This window comes from Pteropus medius, unplaced genomic scaffold, assembly GCF_902729225.1.
Source record: "Pteropus medius unplaced genomic scaffold, Ma_sr-lr_union100, whole genome shotgun sequence".
NCBI lineage: Eukaryota > Metazoa > Chordata > Mammalia > Chiroptera > Pteropodidae > Pteropus > Pteropus medius.
The window spans coordinates 6,309,585-6,331,375 of record NW_024340701.1 but is presented as its reverse complement, the minus strand read 5'-3'; the positions used below and the strand labels follow the sequence as shown (position 1 = coordinate 6,331,375).

Sequence of the window (21,791 nt, the reverse complement as noted above, 5' to 3'; positions counted from 1 at the left end):
TTAATGTGTCCAGACTTGTTGTTTCCTGTGGTGGTGTAGAAAGGGCACTGGATTTCTAATCTGAAAACTAAGGCTGGCATTCCAATTCTACTGTAAATAGCTGTGTGACCTCCAGGAAATCACATTTCCTCTTCGAGCATGTTTATCAGGCAGTAGCACCTACTTCACAGTATTACAAAGAACAAATGAGATAATGAACCTACAGGTGCTGCATAAACTGTAAAGCATTCTATACATGTAAAAAATTATTATTTACAGTGACTGATAACATAGTTGTGATGCAAGAAATATATGCTAAGTGAGATTAATTATTCTTTGGCAGTCCTTGGGATGTGGAAATGTGATTGCAAAACATATGCCAGGTACTTTGATAAGAAAGAGGACACATATGGTATCTGCTCCTAAGCTGATTACAACATAATTATGGAGATAATATTCATGAACAGCTTTAAATAATAACTCAAAATTTATATAGGACAACAGTACAAGAGAAGTCACAAGGCTATATATGATTAAAGGCCAAGGAAGTGATGCAAAAAATATGTATTCTGAGTTTAGGAATGAAATGGATGATGTGTGTGGGCTAGAGGGGTCAAAGAAAGCTTCTAGCAGGAGGTCAGGATCTCGTAGGGTATGGTTAGATAGAGAACAATTGCTACTATAAGGCCCACAAAGCACTATTTTTCTGCCCACAGTTCCATGAATTACATTTAAAGAGACTGGTAGTCAGTTCCAATGTTTTATATGATATCCTTTGGACCTCCTTGCTAATATTTTTTTTTTCTTTTAAAAAATTTTCAAACTTACAAGAAAGTTACAAGAACAGTATAAAGAAAACTTTTTCTCTCTGAACCTTTTTTTTCCCCCACTATTTTTCCTCTGGCTTTATTGAAATATAATAGACAATTAGTTGCTCATATTTACATTGTACAATTCAATGAGTTTTTTTCAATTATAGTTGGCATACAATAATATACCAGTTTCAGTTGTATAGCATAGTGATTAGAGATCCACATAACTCACAAAGCGATCACCCCACTAAATCTAGTACCCCTCTTCCCCCTTACATATTTATTACATTATTAACCATCTTCCCCATGCTACACTCTACATCTCCATGTCTATTCTGCAACTATCCATTTGTATCTCTTAATCCCTTTGCCTTTTTTCACCGTTCCCCCAACACCACTCCCATCTAGTAGCCCTCAAAATATTCTGTATCTATGAGTTTATTTCTGCTTTTGTTGTCGTTGCTGTCTATTTTGTTCTTTAGATTCCACATGCACATGAAATCATGCGATATTTGTCTTTCTCTATTCAACCCATTTCATTCAGTGCAATACCCTCTAGGTCCATGAAGGCAATATCTTTTTCCATCCCCTTCCTTTTAGTCTGTGTGTGTCTTTTAATTTGAAGTGAGTCTCTTGTAGGCAGCATATGTAGGGGTCTTGTCTTCTTATCCATTCAGCCACTCTGTCTTTTGGTTGGACCACTTAATTTTTTTCCATTTGAGGTACTTGTCGATAAGAATGTAGTTATTATCATTCTTTATTCCTGTTTTTGAAACATGTTTTTTGTTCTTAAAGAAGTCCCTCCAACATCTCCTGTAATACTGGCTTGGTGGTGATAAATTCCTTTAGCTTATTTTTGTATGGAAGCTCTTTATCTGTCCTTTGACTCTAAATGCTAGCTTCTGGATAAAGTATTCTTGATTGTAGATCCTGGATTTTCATCATGTCAAATATTTTGTGCCAAACCCTCTGTCCTGCATAGTTTCTTTTGAGAAATCAGCTGCCAGCCTTATGGGTGCTCCCTTGTAGGGAACTAACTGCTTTTCTCTTGCTGCTTTTAAGATTCTTTGTATTTAAACTTTGACATTTTAATTATGATGTGTCTTGGTGTGGGCTTCTTTGGGTTCCTCTTTCTTAGGACTCTCTGAGTTTTCTTCAACAAGTGGAGGAGGTTTTCCATCATTATTTCTTCAAATAGCTCTTCAACGTCTTGTTTTCCTTCAGGTACCCCTATGACACAGATATTTTTACATTTAATAGTGTCCCATAGGCTCCTTATATTATTATTATAGTCTTGCTTCTTTTTTCTTGCCATTCTGATTGAGTGCCCTTCCTCTATATCGGTGGTTTGGTCCTTTTCTTTATCCACTTTATTCCCTCTAATATACTCTTCATCTCAAATAACATGTTCTTCATTTCTGACTGGTTCCCTTTTTTAATTTCCATTTCCATTTTTATGTTTTTTATCTCTTTGTTAAAGTGCTCACTAAATTCACCTACTCTTCCCCTCAGTTCATTGAGTATCTTTATAAACCAGTGTTTTGAACTGTGCATCTGTTAGATTGCTTAACTCCATTATTCCTGGATCTCTGTTCTATTCTCTCATATGGTTTCTGATTTCTGTGTCTGTCTCTATGTACTAAGCAAAGCTCCTAAGTCTCTCAGTCTAACTAGTGAGGCTTTGTGTATTAGGTGGCCAGAGGCACCATCCTGATAGGGGTTCAGCTGCAGACCAAGTTTAGACCCACACTGTGCCCCTCTGAGGCCACCTGTTAAGATTCCGCAAACAATCCACAGATGATGTGCTTATAATTGCCTCAAGAAACTACACTAGAAATTGAGCCAGATGCCACCAGTGTGTCTTAGAGCTGCTCATTAAGGAGCACCTGACTCTCCAAGGACGCACCTGAATGTAGCTTGGGTGGGGCCGCAAGTCGGGGGAGGCACACTTTCAGGGAATCCTTTGGGTGGAGGGACCTCTGTTATCTAGTTTGATGACATCTCAGCTATGGCAGTGCTGCAACCTCACACTGGGAGGGTGGAGAGCTCAACCTCCCAGAGGACAGCACTTCTGCCCGGGAGAAAGCCTCACCTCACGCCCTCACTCTGACAACTCGGTGTCCCCCTGTAAGTGTCTGATGCCCCCCAAACAGCCAACCCAGCGCTGGTGCTCACTGCGAAAGTCTGCTTGCGGACACGGCCTCTTTAAGAGGTGTCTGCAGCTGCCACTGCTGCAGCCTCTGTCCCATTCAGCTGCTCAGGACCAGGAGCTTCACCTCTTCGCCCCTCCCTACCTTCTACCGCTGCAGGATGATTAATTATTTCTCTCCCTAGTTGTAGTGCTTCTGTTCATCTAGATCCCAGGTGACTTTCCTTGCTGTTTGCACTGTGTTTCTGTCACAACTTTGATTTGGTCATAAGAAGGATGAATGAAGCCTCTATTATCTATGCAATTTTTCCCCCTCCCCTGCCCCGAATCTTTGAGAGTAGGCTGGCCATAGGATACCTTATTACCCACAAATTATCAAAATCAGGAAATTAACCTTGATGCATTACTATCGTCTAATTCACAAGCTCTGTTCAAGTTTAGCCAATGTCCCAATAATGTTTCTATATTGTGATGCCTTTAATTATCATGTCTTATTAGACTTTAATCAAAACAGTTCTGTAGTCTTTGATTTTCATGACCTTGCTACTTTTAAAGATTACAGGTCAGTTATTTTATAAAACGTTCTTCAACTTAGGTTAATATGATGTTTCCTCTTGATTAGATTACAGTTATGCATTTTTAGCAAGAATAGCATATAAATGAAGCTGAGTTTTCTTTATTGCATATTATCAGGTGGTAACAATTTCAATTTGTTCCATCACTGATGTTAATTGTGTTCACAGATTAAGTGGTATTTGCCAGGTTTTTCCTCTATAAATTTGTTCTTTCCCCCTTCTTGATTAATAAATATTTTGTAAAGAGGTACGTTGAGACTGTAAATATCTCATTCCTCATCAATTTTTCACCAAGTAACTTAGCATCCATACGTGTTTCTTGGTTGAATTAACTACTATTACAGTTGCCAAATCATGATTTTCTAATTCCATTATCCTTTCTACATTCACTGTTAGCATTCCACTTTAATGAAAAGCTTTCTTCTCTCCTTATTTATATCAGTTTAGATGCATGTATTCCTATTTTATACAATGGATTATAATCTGTTACTATAATTATTTATTTTAATTCTCAAACTGTCTCCATTCTGGTCCTGTGGGAGCCTCTTCAAGCTAGCCTATGCATCCTTTTGACATGTTCTCATTATTGTTTGAATACTTCCTTTCTGGCATAGAAGATATTCCAGGTTCTCTTGTATCTTCCTTGCCCTAGCTTTCGGGTCAACCATTTCTCCAATAAGCCTCAGTTTCTTTTAGTGGAAAATGGCCTTTTAGTAATGAACAGCATTTAGAAACCAAGATGGAGGTATTAAGTATGCTTATTGTTACTGTGGTGTCACTGCTCCCAGGCCCTCTCAATGAACAAGGCTTGATAATATATGTATAGGAATACACATACTTACATATGTACACACACATGCACATCTACATCTAAATTTACTTCTATATCTATTAAAAAATAGATATAGATACCTAAAATTCCAACCCAACACCACAGAGTTTATTCTAATTTCTGCATTTCTATATTTGTAATTCTTCTTCTACAGTGAGAAAACTGGCTCCCATTATCCTCAATATATTTACTTATTTGATAAGTCACTCCTCTATCTAATCAATCTCCACTGCCCCTGCTGCCCTCACTGCTCACCCTTCTTGGTTGAATTAATTACAATTATGGTTGTTGCCAAATGGTGATGTTCTAATTCTACCATCCTTGGACTCTGACATATTGCACCATCAGCCCATGTATTCAACCCTCCTCACATGGCTCATGCTCCAACACATCTCATCAGGCTGCTCTCACACACCCTAGGCACAGGTGCCTAGCTTGCTTAGCACCAACTAAGCAAATGGCTTTTAGACATAATTATTCAGAAAGGAAGGAAGACAGGTGAAGTGGTTACTTCGTCATGCCAGAAATGAAGGAAGTATGATGGAAAGCCAGATGCTTTCTTAATGATAGTTATGAACTATCCTTTTGGAATATGTAAGTTCTGACATTCGTTACTTTGCATATTGCATTGAAGAACTAGCCTGAGGGTTAACTACAATTAGAAATATCAACAAAATTCAAATTAATGAATTAGAAATCTGTTTATTCTACGTATTTGACAGGCAATATGTAAAAGATTAGATAATAAAGTCTTTAGAACTAGACTTACTTGATTTGCAGTTTTGATAATCCCACTCTCCTGTGTGATTTTGTGCAAATTATTTCCCCTCTCTTCATCTATAAACTGGTGAGTAACAGACTCACCAGGTTGTTGTGAGGGCTAAATGAGTTAATGTAAGTAAAATGGTTGGACCAAAGTATTGTAGTTACTCAGGAAATTAAAACTACCAACTCAGTTTCGCTTCAAGATGTGTGACATTTAAACAAACTAAAAAAGCAAATATCTTATTTACTGATTTCCATGGAAGCGAGACCCATCACTACCTACCCTTTCATTCTCAGCACTGACTTTGTATCATGGTTTAAAAAGAAGATGGAGGCTGAGGGCTGCCAGACAGGAACTCTTTTAAATTCCTGTCTCTTCCTTCTTCCTAACAATGCTTAAAACCTTTGCTGCTCCTGCACCTGTCTGTGCCTCTTTCCCTCTGGGCCCAATGATAGAGGAGTTCCTTTCTAACTTATGGCTAATCCCTCTCTTTTGCCTCCCTAGCGACCTGACAACTTTCAACTGTCCCTTTTTTTCCCTGTATTATTCATTAATTCAACATTTAGTGAATACCCACTATATACCAGACACTATTTTTGATGCTTAGGATATGATGGGAAACACGACAGATGAAATACCAATCCTCCAATGGACCAATATAAAATACAGAGAGTATGTAGACAATAAGCTAATAGACAAATAAATAATTTCAGATAATATTTTAGATAGAATGGCAAGAGGTTTCTCTTAAGAGGTGACATTTGAGCTGACATGTGACTGGTAAGAAGGAGCCAGTGATGCAAAATCTAAAGGAAGAACAGTCCAGGCAGAGGAGCAGATGTAACAGCCCTAAGGCAAGAACTACCCTAGTATGTCAAAGGACATTAAGTCATTGTGAGTGGAGCAAAGGGCAGAATGGTAGATGAGATTCTAAACGTAGGGTAAGGACAGAAATCATAAGTGAGCCTTATAGGCTATGGCAAGAAGCTAGATTTTATTCAAAGTGCAAAGAGAAGTCACTGGTAGGTTTTAAACACCGTTTTGTGTCTTCCATTTTTCCTTTCAGGCAGAGTCTCAAAAGCTGTATCTTTAGATTAGAGATGAAGAGTACTTAGGTAGATTTCTGATAGGATAACTTTTATTTGACATAAAGTTTTTTTTTTTTTACCATTTTTGAGCACATTTTACTGGTAAATATTTTGCATATGTACATGTAATATGTGCTACTTTAATAATCCTATTTTTACACTTAGTATAATAGAAACAAATATCTGAATCATTGCATAATTGTCTGGATAGTTTTCATGACAACATATTGTTCTATTTCATGTACATATAACTTATTTTACCAATTCCTATTATTGGATATCCAGGTTATTTTCTAATTTTACTATTATAAACATCATTGGAATGGACTTTGTTTTACTTAAATCTTTGTCCATATCCACAATTATTTCCTTTGGATTAATTACAGAAAGTAGAATTGTTGATACATATTGCCAAGTTGACCTTCAGAAAAGAACCACTTTTTCTTACTGCTTCTTAAAGTATTTTTTATAGTCAATTTATTTTGAAGTTCTCATACCAAATTCTTCCTAGAACTATGTCTATTGTATAGAAGAAAATTATTTTATGCTCAAACAAACTCCTTGGTATGTTGTGTACACATTCGGTCTCCTGAGAGAAGACTCTGTAAGAACATGCCTACTTATTAACCTAGATACAAAGCTACCAAATATGGAGAGCAATCAGTGGGCAGGACACTTAATAACTAGAGCTCCAAAAGTATAATTTCTTAGACCGTGGGTCCAGGGCAAAATTGTAAAGTAGATAATATTTTACTTGTTACTTACTTTCTCTTTCAGTGCCTTTCCTCCCACTTTAGCGACCTCTTCACCCAATCTCTTCATTGGGCTTCAGACTTGAATGGGTTCATAGCACTCTTAATCCACTCAACCTAGAATCAACATTCTACACTCTGACTTATCCTCTCAAATATAAAGGTGGATAATGGGGTTAATAAAATAATTTACCTTTGAATTTTTAAAAGTAAGGCTCAGATCTGTCCCTCTGGGAGATAGACAGCCATTACATTGACTAAAATAACTTTCAGATGTAGGCATCAAACAGAAATAAGATGTTTCAATTTTCATGATTTTTGACCTCTCACTAGAATGAATAATAGGGATAGAAGGGTCACTACACTTTATGGGAGGGAAATCCTTGAGGTAAAAATAGGAAGGAGTATAGAAAGGCTAGAGATGAAAAAAAGCACTTAAACACTCTAAGACAGCCTGGGTAAATGAGGCTAAAAATAATACTCTGTGCTCAACTTTCTAAGAGATCTCAAGATCTTTTAAACTTTCTAATGTCTCGATTTCCTATAAAATTGTAATAGCTTAATTTATCTGTTTTCTCTGAGGAATACTCCTTACAATATTCAAACAGAGGGTGGCAAATTTCTAAATTATTTTCAATAGGAAAATATTTCTTCCGGTTTGGAAGTCTTGACTGCCACAGGTCACTTGTAAGCTATACCTCTCTGGGTAATTATTTCTCTTTATATTTGAAAAGGCCAGATTCAGGTGATCACTTGCCAAATCTCATTTTATACACCTAATCTAACATTTCTGATATTTTCAATGGGGTCAGAATTATATTGGGCCAAGCATCAAAGAGGAATTTTCCCTGTGATATTACATTCTTCTGATTTTCCTCTTACTATTCTGGTTGTTCCTTCTTAGTCTCTTTTGGGAGTTTTCTGTAAGTTCTTCAAAGCTTGGTTCTTGGGCCTTTTTCTCTTTTCATTTCACAATCTCAATGTAGATGATCTTACTGAATAAGCTTTGGTTACTGCCCATAAGCCTATAAACTTCAAATTTACATCTCCAATGCAGGCCTTTCTTCTGAGCTCCAGACCTGATCTTCCTTTTGTATGGCTCAGAAATGACTCAAACTTAACATTTTCAAAACTGAGTTTAAGCTTTTCTCCTCCCAAACCTGTTGCTCTTTCAGAATTTCTTGTTCACTGAGATACTGGCACCATCATCTATCCACTCAGAAAATCATATATATTGGTCACATCTCTCTTCTTCATTCTCTCACATCAAATTAATTACTATCCAAAACCAGTCAATTCCATCTCCTAAATATAAGTCATATCTGTATGTACATCTCTATCTCCACTTTCACTCCTGAAATCCAACTTATCATTTTCTAGTGCCTATATTACTTTAATATCCTCCCAACTGCTCTCTTTTTACTTCCAGTCTTGCCCTCACCTGCCACTGTCCCATTCAAACCATTTTTCACACATCAGTCAGAATGATCTACTTGGAAAACACTTGTGATAGTGTCTTCCTGTTTCATTTGTTCGATCATTATTTACCAAGTACCTATAATGTGCCAACCACTATTCTAGAAGCTAGGAATCCAGTGATACACAAAATGGACAAGGCAATGACTTTTTACTCGTAAGAAGATTCTATATGATCTTGGCCACTAACTCATTCTCCTGTAAGATTCAGAGGCGTCTTTTTAAAGGGAAAAATTAATAGGTCATACTTAGGATGTGGTCTTTCTTTGTTTCTAGGTAGAAAATTCTAATTACTGGCTGAATTTACTTATGGCATCATCGCCTTGAAGAGTAAAAAGAAAAAATATCCTCAAAATAGACATCAGTTCAGGTAGTTAGTTATTCAACCACAAACATTACTGACTGAAAACAGTAATGGGATGTTTGAACAATATTTTTTAATTAACTTACCTCATCTGCTGTCCTAGTTCAGGTTTTCATTATTTCCTCCCTAAATCGTTGCACTGCTCCTTCCCAACTCTTTATGGTCCTATCTAGCATTATTTGTCATTATAATATTGTTTTTAAACTACATCATTCATTTTTATCGCCTGTTTAATGTCTCCCAATTAGAATGCAAGCTCCATGAAGGCAAGGATTTTTGGTTTGTTCCTGATTTTATTCAGTTTGTGGAGCTCAGGAGGCCCAGAAAAATTTAGACTTAAAACAGCCATCAATATATCTTCCTTCTTCAACTGTTTCTCCATTCATTCATACATATTTACTCCTTTTATGTGCTAGGATCCCTTGCCTCATGTTATCAGTATGTTGCATCTTACTAACACGTCGATTGTTTTCAAATTTCAAGAATGCCTGTTTCAGTGACACCTGAGATGATTGCCAATTAAAGGTCATTACGAACAGAAAATAACTTGGGGAAAAGGGACTTGAGGGCAATAACCTGACCTGCTGTAGCTGCTCAATACATGCTGGCTGAACTTAAAAGCTAACTGTGGACTCGGTGGGGAAGCTAAAAAATGTTTTTGCATAGAAGAGTGAGCACATCTACACCGGTCTCCTAAGCACTTTTTTGCGCCTCGATGGCAAATACCACCTAAGCGCAGCCGGCAAGTACGTGGTGGAGAACAATGCCTATTTCTGGCGTTTAACTGACTCTCCCAAAAAACTTCCATCCGGTGGAGAAGAAAATACTTCCGCCGTTCCGTTTTTTTTCGCGTGCTGAGTCACGGCAAAAGGCTCCGCCCTGGGTCCCAGGGGCAGAATGCACAAAATAGGCAGGATGCACAAAATATGAATGGGGAGAAGAAACTCTATTCGCTTCTTGGTTTTCTCATCAAACGAATACTTTTTTCTGGGCCGCTAAGCACTACTCAGTGGCGGCCTCAAACCACCTCTCCGTATACGTCATAAACGCGACGCAGCTGCCCGGGCGCCCTTTCCCGTCGTCCTCCGCGCTACTTTCTCCTCCTCTTTTTCCTCGCCCCGCCCACCCTAGGTTTCGAAGAGCTGTCTGTGTGCTGCGCGAACCGGCCCGGTCGCTTTGGTTCCTTTTATTCACTATTCCCATTGGTTGCTTACGTGAGCGTGACTGCTATCTTGCCTCTTTATTAGCTAGAACTAGTAGCGTCATCGGCAGCCGGGAGGGCGGGGGGATGAGGGAAGTTAACGTGAAAGAGACCGGATTGGGGGAGGGGTGCAGGCCTGTCCTCCCCAGCGGCTGCGGCAGCACCAGCGCCGGCCGCCACCGCCTCTGGAACGCGGAGGAGGAGCGGCTGGAGGAGTAGGAGAAGGAGGTGGACCCTGGGGAGAGGGATGCCCATCGCTCCGACTTAGTAGTAAATGCTCAGAAGAGTCTCGATTGCTACAGTCTGTGCCACCGGGAGGAAGTTGTGGGGTGAGGCCAGGCCGGGGCTCGTAGCGTTGTGGAGAATCAAAGCGCGGGGTCGGTGCGAAGATTCGGCTGCTGCCAGACCCTTTCCTACTCTTACCATGCCTGGAAGGAACAAGGCGAAGTCTTCTTGCAGCTGCCCTGCCCTGCAGCCCAATGGACAGGATTTGGGCGAGAGCGGCCGGGTTGCCTGTCTAGGAGCCGATGAATCAGAGGAGGAGGGACGGAGTGGGTCTATCAGTAATGTCGGAGACCCTGAGATCGTCAAGTCTCCCAGCGACCCCAAGCAATACCGGTGAGGGAGGAGGCTTGGACCGGGGAGGAGAGCCGGGTGCGGGCGTCTCTCTTGCTGCTGCTGTCACTTCTTGTCTTCGTATCTCCCGAAGGAGCAGCAGGGGCACACTCCCCACCCCGAATAATTCCTTGGGTGGAGCTGAAAAGGGCATTTAGGAGTTTCCATGTGGTGTCAGCTGGACAAGCGGGGAATCTTGAGACAAGTGGGGAATCAGGATGTCAGAATGGGAAGGGTGGTTCGAGTAATTTTGACATTAATCAAGAATGAAGGTTTCTCTGGGAAGGCGGCCTGGATGGTGAGTCTTGGTATTATGTTATGAGGAAAGGTTGAAGGAGTTGGGGATTTAATTTTGAAGAGGCTATTTAAGGGGCAAATTATCACTATCCACAAATATTCGAGGTGCCCTTACTTGAAAGAGGGATAAAACTAATGGGTGGAAATTGCTAGAGGATCATGTGACTTGAGTAAAAGAACTTAGGCATCATAGTTGGCCTAATATGAAGTGGCTTGTTTCTATGGGTTTCTCATTACTAAAATGGTTGGGTGACCTCTTTCAAGAGTATATTAGGAAGGACTTGGGTCTCAGTTGAGTAAGTCGTAGTCTTGTAAGGTTTCTTCTCATTTCGAAATTCTCTACTTTTGGTTTATGCTGGAATCTTCTAAACATCTCTTAATAACTGGTGGCTCAGTCTCCATCTGAATATTTCCCTCAGAGGTAGCTTATTTCATAGAATGTCATGACTATGATGTATTTTAAAGAGATGATATTGTCCCAAAACTTCATTTTACAGGTTGATGAAACTGAGATCCAGAGAGTTTTTGCTTATTGCTCAAAATTACAAAGCTAAATAATAACAAAGCTGGTATGATAACCCTGTCACCAAATCCAGTGCACCATTTACAGATTTTTATGAAGTTCTTATATCGAGTTGAAAACTGAAGGATTCTTGGTCCCAATTTGTTATAAGTATTAGAGCAGGAAAGAACCTTAGAGATAAAACTTTTCTACTCCCTACCATCCCCCTTTGATAGATGACTGAAACATGTTTAGAGTGATTTAACCTCAAGTTTAAGACTGACCTAATTTCTCCTTTCACTCCAAGTGTAGTGATTAATAATACCCAACTTCTTGTACTATTTTTCTCAGACTGCAGAGTAGAGATATTTATGGACAAGCTAGATTCTCACTTTTTCTCATCAAAGATGTGGTTGTATAAGTAATATGTAAATGAACAAGTTGAAACCTTGCTAAGAGGTGCTTAGCTTTTGTCTTTCAGATTGAATGTTCAATGACAGTTCAATTGTTTTCCTGTGTAAAGATATATAGTTAACAGTCAATGTTTATGGAATGTATACTATGTATCAGATACTGTTCTGCTTAACATGTATTCTTCCATTTAATGACCTCATTTTCAGCAGATTAATTTGATAAATATTTATTAAGTCCTACTTTGTGCCGCGTGCTGAGTGATCTTAAATCTTTTCTGAAACTTAGTGGACTGTAACTTAATAACATTTTATTTTGGATGCTGGGCATACAGAGATGGTTAACCTGCCTTCAGGAAGCATCCAGTGTAGTAGAGGGACACAGACACATAATAAACGCAAAAGTAGGGCACTACAGTTTTATGGAAGCCATAATAGAAGTATGTGATAGGTATACTGGGGAATAAAGTAAGTGGTAAACTCCACTTGGGGAGAAAGGAAATACTTCAAAGAGGAGATAATGCTTAAGAGGTATTCTTTAAATAAATTGTTGCATTTCTATCTTTCTGTAGTCTTTTGCCAAGTCATTGTCCTTTTTAGTGTCTCAGTTTTCTTATTTTAAAGTGAAGGTTGATTAGAATAGCAGTGTTTTCTAATAACTACTTCTTCAAAAGAGTGGGTCCATTTTTATATTTTATGTATGGAAGTTTCAATTAGACTTTAAAGAAAATATCTTTTTGTTACTCTAAAATAAAGGTGGAAAACCTCAATGCTAGATGAATTTTAAAGACTTATCCAACTAAAGTTAAATGCTGCTGTGAATTTTTGTCACCAGAAACGGAGGTATCTGCAGCCCAGATAGCTGAATTGTCCCTTCATGAGCTGCTCAGATACTATCTCTGTGAAGCCTTTCCAGGCAGAACTAATCCCTCCTTTCACTGTATTTCAGTAGGAATTTGGATGTGGTCTGTTACAGTACATATCCATCATATTATAATTACATGTCTTTTGAATGTGTGAATAAGCACCAGTGACAGACCTGATTAAAATAACATTATCATAAAATAATGCCTTGAAAGATTTGTTTAAGCAATAGCCTCTGGAATTTTACTTTGTATATGTGTGATTTGTATTCAGCTTTTTAAAAATGTTAACATACTTCCAGGACATCTATTCTCCCTTTTTAGGAATCTGTGTAAATGCTTGTTAAGTGTTGATTTCTTTCTCTTCTGAAAGGATTAAATAGGACTCCAGTTTGGGAACTATTGTTCAAATATTTATTGATTTAAAGTGGAAATTCTAGATGGACAAAATTAGTAGTAGTGCATTCTAAATAGTAAATTATTTTAATGAGCACTAAGGAAGTTTGGATTGACTTAAATATAAAACACTTTTCATGTTTAACCTGTTTGTAAAGAGACCTGTATTTTTATGGGGAAGGGAAGAACATATGAAAAGGCATGTAAGCTTCTGAAGGGCAAACCCTTTAAATTTTGGTCAGACTGTTACAAGTGAGATTATGTTAATAAATTCTCAATATACTATAGAAAATAATGGATGTGGATTGAGTAAGTTACAGGTTATTTCTGAACATTTATTGTGTTGTTTACTATTATATACTGATGAACAGAAGGAGATTCACAGTCCAAGTGAGCAAGACAGCTGCATTGAGAACAGTAATATCTTTTGGCTTCTCAAATAGGAGTGGAGTTACTCGCTTCTGAGAAGATTTAGACAAGTCTAATATATCAGAGGACTATACATCAGAGAACATTTTCTTTTGGATAGGTATAACATGGGTTTTTTTGTTGATCTATCCAGCTAAAACCCATGGAATAGTAATGTTTTTTTTTTTTTTTCAATACATAAGGTAGCAGTTGCATTTGTAGTATACACACACATTAGTGATAAGACTATAGACTCTTAGAGCTACAAAAGAAATCATGGACTTACATGTATATAAATTCTAGGAACTCGATTGACACCATCCAATCCTTTGGTCTGATACAGGAATCAAAAACTCAGTTTAGATCGTACCCTCTTAGTCTTATAATGTAAAGTAGAGGCAAACTAGGACTTATTTTATGAGATTCAAGCTCATTTAACACAGTAAGGACTTTTAAGATCGAAATACATTATATTTTCGGAAAAGTAAATGTGTCTTTGTTACCATTCCTTAGACTGATTTCTTCAATGTGGGCTGATAGGCTGATAAGAATAGGAAGAGCATTCTTACCTAAAATGTTTCTTTCAGAAATAAGATTTCATATTAAAAAGATCTCTTATTGAGGAACTAAACAATGGTAAGAACGCTTGCCTTCAAAGAATTCTAGTCCATCTAGACTCCTGGTGGAGTCATGGAGCAGATACTGAAGCAGAAATGCATTAAATGTAATAGGTGTTAGAACAGAAATATGTGTAAAGTATGGCATTTTTAGTCACTTGGGTATCTAGTTTCCCATCTCTAGTTATGTGACTTTGAGTACATTAATCTCTCGAAGGCTAAGGACTGTTGAGATCTCAAGAACCTTTGAAACTAGAAAGGAACAGTCAGGAAACAGGAGAAATACTAGATGCTAGTGGCACCCTTCCCCCCTCCCCTTTAAAATATGAAGAACCAGTGGAGAAGAATGCTTTAAGCAAGCATTGATTATTGATAGGTTATACTGAGAAGTCAAGTAATAGAATAACTGAAAACAGTTGCAAGAAATTATTTGTCCCCGGTGAAAGCAATTCCAAAGGAATGGTAGGTAGGGAGGCAGTAGCCAGATTGCAGCGAGTTAAGGAGTGATAAAAGCGAGAAATTTTAGGTAGGTAGATATATTTAAAGAAGTTTGGTTTTAAAGAGGAGATGAGAGGAGGTTTGGGGATAAAACAATATATGGGGTCAAGGGAAAGTTTTCTCAAGATAGAAGAGACACGAGCATGTTTATTGCCTGAGACAAAAAAGTAGAGAAGGAAAGGTTGAGGATGCAGGAGATAATAGATGGAACAAGATCCTTAGATGGTAAGTGAGATGACAGATCAAGAATATTCACCATGCAGGAATTGGGTTTAGATACAAAGAAGAGGAAATCTCTTCACTGTGTAAAGGAATCTCTTCACTGTGGAGGAAGCTATAATGAAGAGTGTAGTTGCAGGCAGTCAGGTGTTGAAAACATTTTTTGCTTTACAGACTTTTTTTTTTTTCTGTAAAGTAGGCATTGAGGTCTACTGAAGTGGTCCTCTAAAAAGTTGTAGGGGAAGTAGTAGAGAACAGGGGGAGCCTTTAGTGGTGAAGGTTTGGAATAGCTAATGTAGAGAGTAGGTGAAGTATAGTTGGGAAATACCGAGAAGTTGTGGGTTCTTGAGCCTGAAAATGATATAAGTAAAGCAGTGTTCTTAAAGAAGACTAATCTGCAGGTAGTAGCTTAGGTCCATAGGATGTGGCAAGACTGGTTTAAGGGGTAACTATAATTGTGTTTTGAATGGTGTCACCGATATATATATAGTAACTTCCTGCAACTGATGCGTTCCTCTCTTCACTTTTCTTTTTGCTTCCCCCTTATTAATTTAACAAATATTTGCTAGGCTAAAAACCCACGAGTACAGAGATCATGTCTGTTTTGTTCACTCAGTGCCCAGAACATAGTAGATTTTCAAAAAGTATTTGTAGTGTGTATAAAAGCATGCCTGCTCATATGCCAGGCATTTTCATGGAACTCTTGGGGATATTCTACCAGAAATTTTTTAGATCAACTTGTATCCTGGCCAGTTTTAAAAAATAATAAATTGATTTTCAGAGAAAACAAATATGAGTAGGCAGCTTACAGAAGAAAAAATACAAATTATACCAATAGTAATAATAATGTATGGTGATATTGTAGCGTACTTAATTCACACAGAAGATTGTGCTTGACACATAAGTACTCAAATGTTACTAGTTTAAGTGGTAACTATGTTTTAATATGTTCATAATTACTAAATGATATAGCACTGTAATAGCAAAAAAATTGTCAACAACTTTATTGTCCATTGATTTGCTAAAGATTAAGTTGTTACACAGTTCTACAATGAAAATAATATATAGTCATAAAAAAGAAATGGTTTTATGTAAGTTGATATGTAAAGATGGCTTATGATTTATTGTTGAATGAAAAAAGCCAGTCGAAGAGCAAATATATTGTATAAAACTCATAAAAATAACACCTCACATTATGTTTACTTGAAAGATAACTTTTTTATGTTTAGATATATATAGCAATGATTAGGAATGATATTCATCAAGCTTTTTTTCTCTAGGGAAAGGTAGAAGACTTGAATTATGTACTTTTTAATAATTAAAAAAGATCAATCAATAAGTAAAAGTATTATGTGGTCATTGTAGGAAATTTAGATAACAAGAAGAAAAATTTTTAGTTTTCCATAATCATTCCACCCAGTATTAATTACTGGTAACATTTCTTAGAGCCATTATTCCTTTTTGCTATGCATTTATAACATTTTTAAAATGGTATGATACCATATTTAACAATGTCATAAACATTTTCTTAAGTGCTTTTCAATATATTTTGTATACCTAGAAGTCCATGGTGTAAGATATACCATAATTTCATCATTACCATTTTATAGGATGTTTAGATTGTCGAATTTTCTTTACTTCAGAAGCTTGTTTACTCCCAACCGAATCCTTTGGGCATGGACCCAATTATAATGAGTTTGGTAGATATATAGGGTCACCTCTGGTGATCTGGTCTGTTTCTAGAATATTCTCTAATTGGGAGACCTGGCAGACAAGAAGATGGTTTGTTATGGGACTTCCACTCTGACATAGGCCTCATATTCATACTGGTCCCTAGAATGAAGTCAATCATAAGGCCTATCCAAATCAAAGGAAGCTGAGTAGATATATAGTCCCTTTCCAGTATTTATTTGGGTTTGTTTATTAATTGATTGATTAAGTTATTTATTTGGTGGGGCGGCGTGGGCTTAATTACATGGCTGGATCAGAATTAAACTGTTTTTAGGAGGTTCGGAAAGAGATTGTAGTTTGGAAAGTTCACTTGGTCCTCTGGAGGAGCGTTTAGAGGGATTTTATATTTTCATTACCACACTATCAATAATCTTCATTCTCCTAATCATAGTAACTGGTATTTCCTTGAATGCTTACTGTGTACTAAGTACTGTTCTAAGGAGTTAACATTGTATTATCTCACTTTATTACCTATTTAATCTTTACAGTAACCGTATTAGATAGTGCTTTTATTACCTGATAGCCTAAATGCTGTTCTGTGAAAATATATCACTGAGCAGGTACTGAGCAGTAACTTAGAGTATAAAAGGATTATGTTCTCTTATTTAATTTCTCCTAAGCAAACTCCCATGGCAGATAGGGTCCAAGGCCTTCCATTTTTCGATTCTTTCTAGCTTTATCTTCTTTTGCGCTGTTATGTGCTCCTTTTCTTGATACACGGGTTACTCTTTGATCATGTTTGCCTTGTGAATTCAAGGATTACCTCCTCTGTGAATCCTTTGACTTCAGTCTTCCCGTCGCACATGTGAGTTATTTATACTCTTTTGTGCTCCAATAGCAATTTTTTTCAAACTGTTGCATATTTTGTAAGTTCTATTTGTCTTTCCCACTCTTCTGAAATTTTTGTAGATAAGGACTTTGTTTCTTTGCGTCTTTGCGTGCCTTCTCTTCTGTTATTAATAAATCAACTGTCTATACTAAGACCCACCATCTCTCCACTTATTCATTAGATCTCATCTCTTTTTTATTGATCTTCATCCATCAGTTATTCCAGCAGTTGCTCCTGTTCCATACTGCATCATCAGTTTCCTTCTCACTAGATCATTATCACAAACATACATATAGGCTGTAATTGTTCCTATCTTCTGGCGAAAAACATTTCTTTACTCCACATCCCCTTTGAGCTATGGCCTTCCAGCTACTAAATTTTCTTAGTTTCCTTTATAGCAAAGCTTATATTAAGAGTTGTCTGTACTCATAATTTGCTGTTCATTTCCTTCCTTTATTTCTTGTACTTAGAATGGGCTTTTCCACTATTGCTATACCAAAATAGCTGTTTTCAAGATCACCAGTAACCTTTGCAATTGGTTAGTTCTCGAATTCTAACCTTACTAGAACTTTCAGTATCATATAATACAGTTGATCTCTCTTTCCTTGAAATACTTTTTTTTCAGTTGGCTTCCAGGTCAATACTGTTCTTAGCTCCCTTTCTGTCCCATTTGCAGGTTCTTCCTTACCTCCTTGACCTCTAAATTTTGGAGTGCCTATGGCTCAGTTCCCAGACCTCTTCTTTTCCCTGCCTACCTTAGCTCCTTGTGTTACCTCATCCAGTCTTGTGGCTTTAAATATTACCCTGTGTAAAATAACAATTTTACTCAGGTTTCCCACCCCTGTTTTTCTTACTCTGTTTTATTTTTCTTCGTAGCACTTACTGCCATTTGATATACTACATGTTCACAAGAGCAAGGACTTTGTTTTGTTCTCTGCTATATGCCCAGTGCCTAGAATAGTGCTTGTCTCATAGTCTTGCTTTCATCTCTGACTCCTTCATCTTTTTCTCCTTTGGCCTGATTCTTACCAGAATCAGGAAGATATGTTTTTCAATATTTTTAAAATTTATTTCTTGCTTTTATTTCAGACCAAAATTTTTTTAAAGAAATAAAACCATACAGGTAGGTATACTTGAAGCTCTTTGTGTACTGCCTCCTCCCATCTCTTTTCCTACTCTCTTTTTCCAGTGTTAACCATTATCAGAATTGGGTACATATACCACTCCTATGTATGTTTTGTACTTTTTATTAAATATACATTTATCTGTAAACAGTATATAATACTGTTTTAAGACATAGAAATAAAAATTATATCACATCGAAAGTCTCATAAACTGCTTTTTTTTTTCCTGGTTTAACATTGCGATTTGTCCATGCTGATAAGTATAGTGCTTGTTATTTGTGTTAAATGTTATTTGATATCTTGTTATGAATACATCATAATTTATTTGTTTTCCTGTTAATGGTCATTTATATTTTTCCCAATTTTCTGTTACATTTAGTTTTATGATTATGCCACAGTTTATCTTTTCTCTGATTGTTAGTCATTTAAGTTGTTTCCGTTGCTTCAGTGAACATTTTATACATGACTCCATGCGCACACATTTGAGAGTTTATCTATATGCCTATAAGTAAAATGATTCACTTTTAACCTTTCTACGATGTTTCCACAGTACTCTTATAATTGGTTGTACTATTTTACATTTACACTAATAGAGCATGAGAGTTCCTGCTTCTCTACATTCCTACTGGCTCCTGATAAGTGTAGTACTTGTTATTTGTGTTAAATGTTATTAAATATCTTTAAGATTAATATCTTTAAATATTTAAATATTTAAAAATTTTAAGATTTAAATATCTTTAAGATTAATAATATCTTTAAGATTTTAAAAAAATTATTGGTAATCTCATCTGTGGGAAATTTTTTTTGTTTAATCTTTTATTTGCATTTTGCTTATTACTAATAAAATCAAGCATTATTTTATGTTTCCTGGCATTTTGGGTTTCTCCTTTTATTAATGGCCCAGTTTTCTAGTGGGTTGTTTCTTTTCCTTTTTTAAGTTAACTTGTAAGAATTCTTTACTTATTTTAAATATTAATCCTTTGTTGGTTATATGAATTGCAAATATATTCTCTAAGTCTATATAGCTCATCTTTACTCTTTGTTTAGAAAGTCTTAATATTTAATCAGATTTATTCATCTTTTTATTTATGGTTTGTGCTTTTTTCATCTTATTTTCTGCTAAAAATTTTGCAGTTTTGCTTTTTACATTTGGATAAGGATCTAATTTTATTACTGTTTTTTAAAGATATGGACAACCATTTGTCCAAGCACACCTTTTGAAAAATCTATTTCTCAGAGGTTACCAAATGTTTTCTAAAAGGGCCTAGATAAATAAATATTAGCTTTTGTCAGTCAAGAGGCAAAATTAAGGATATTGTATAGATATTAATACAACCAGAAAAATAAATTTCTGCACATTTTAAATAAAATTATTAAGTTCAAAATATAATAGTACTTTTTTATGGTAATACAGGTCTACAAGTGAGAAGAATGGAATTATTTTTTATTGGGATAACATTTTGCATTTGAAGGTTCAAAGTTTGTGTTCCCTGTCATCAGAAGTGATTGCAAATGTTTGTTAATAATGATTTGTAATGAGATATTACATATTTCATCTTTGAAAATGCATTTTCACTCTGATAGGTACTACCAAATACTGATATCAATCCATGAGCATAAGATTTTACTTGAGTATATTCATTGCTTAAACAGCATTTATAGAATTTTGTTAGATTCTTCTCTTATATTTTTGCCTTTTAGTATGTCATTACACTGTAGATTAATCACTTCTGATTGAAAATTAGGTGGAAGCTCTTCAATTACACAGTTTAAAAAGGCATTGAAGTAAGGAAATTTCCTTTGTGCTTGCACCAAGATCTGAAAAATACAAGACCTATAGTTTGCTTAGAAAACATATCCACTGTGAATTTATGTGGAAATGGAGATATGGCTTCTTGTTTAAACTCTTGACAGTACAAGAAATGTATAAAGAAACTTGCCATTACTTGTGATTCAGATAACGTTGTTGAAATGACTTTACCATAAGTTTTACAAGTAAGTGCTATTTTGGACTTTTGGATTGAATTCATTAAGAAACAGTATCAAGTCTGCAGCAAAAGGTAATTTCCAAAGCCATTTGGTGTTTGGTCATACTGGTTGAAGGCTGTTCTTCAGAAAAATTTCAATCTTGGCTCAAAACATTGCAATTGTCGACATTAAGAAATGTCCAAACCTGTAGAGAATTTTTATGAGTTATTTTGGGCCAAACTAAATTGCCGGGAAGCAAAACCTCAACGAAGTGAGAAATGCTCTGGAGAATGGCAGTTCCGCAGCTTTATACATTAGAATCAGAGGAGGAGACATAAGGAGGGTTACATGAAATCCACTGGTGGTAGATTTAAGGGGGTGGGAGAAAGCCAAGTGTCGGGGTGGTAATCACTGGGATTGGATAAAACACTTTTACATTGGTGGGTACAAGACAGATAACATTTACAGCACATAATTCAGGGAAACAAAACAATGAAGGGTTCTGTGGTCTTGCGCTCTGGTGCCCTGGGTGTGCCCTGAGGGATCTGGAAAAGATTACTGTGACATTTCAAAGGTATGTTCTCTTAGCTGCAAAAAGATAATAGATTCACTTAAGGTAAAGATTGACCTTTGTCAAATGCCTAAGATGTGACTATGCTCCATGCCACGCTTTTAGGAATTTTTAAGTTCAGACCATCCTATGTGGTTACTTTCTGTCTGAATTTGTAGGGTCTGCATGCAGGCGTCCCTTAAGCTTGTCACATATAGTATGTAGCCCCTTTTTTATCCACACAATAAAATGTTCCCACTGCTAAGCCATCTAACTGCTCTACAGTAAGGACAGAACTAATGATTTAAAGTCTATGAAAGGAAATGACACTACTGGTTCACTAATACATGATAGATTCATGTATTTTCTGCAAAATACTGATTTAAGACAATAATCATAGGTTTTATAACACCTCACAAAAGATAAATTTGTCCAAAAATTTTTTTTCTGCTCCACACATTTTTACCAACATTAATGTGGTAACATACTAGATTCCACTTTAGGTTGTACTGGTCATGTTTTCTCAACCTCTTGGAAAATATTGTCTGTAATTATTCCGTCCATAGTATTCATAGAGGCTGATACCTCTGTTGCTTCAAACTTGGCACTGATTCTTCAAACAACAGTATTGGCAACATCTGTTGACATATCAAGAGCCAAAAATCTTGCAATGATATGCTTTGTTTTTAATTTACTTGATATTGCTACTATGTCAACTTTTTGCAATCGTTCTCTTTGAAAAGGCTAATAGTCTTAAGTTTATTTTCTCT

The 21,791-nt window shown here is 36.5% G+C and overlaps 1 protein-coding gene across 5 annotated transcripts in view; it reads left to right on the top strand.

Moving 5' to 3' along the window:
- The first annotated feature begins 10,060 nt into the window (after window positions 1–10,060).
- Window positions 10,061–21,791, top strand: part of NRDC (nardilysin convertase) — a 68,606-nt gene continuing 56,875 nt past the window's right edge. The window contains exon 1 of one of the 5 annotated variants that reach the window (XM_039885949.1): window positions 10,061–10,612. In XM_039885949.1, the coding sequence (XP_039741883.1) occupies window positions 10,269–10,612 (344 nt within the window). In that variant the 5' untranslated portion in view covers window positions 10,061–10,268. The other 4 variants (XM_039885957.1, XM_039885940.1, XM_039885974.1 and 1 more) reach the window with 4 other exon arrangements.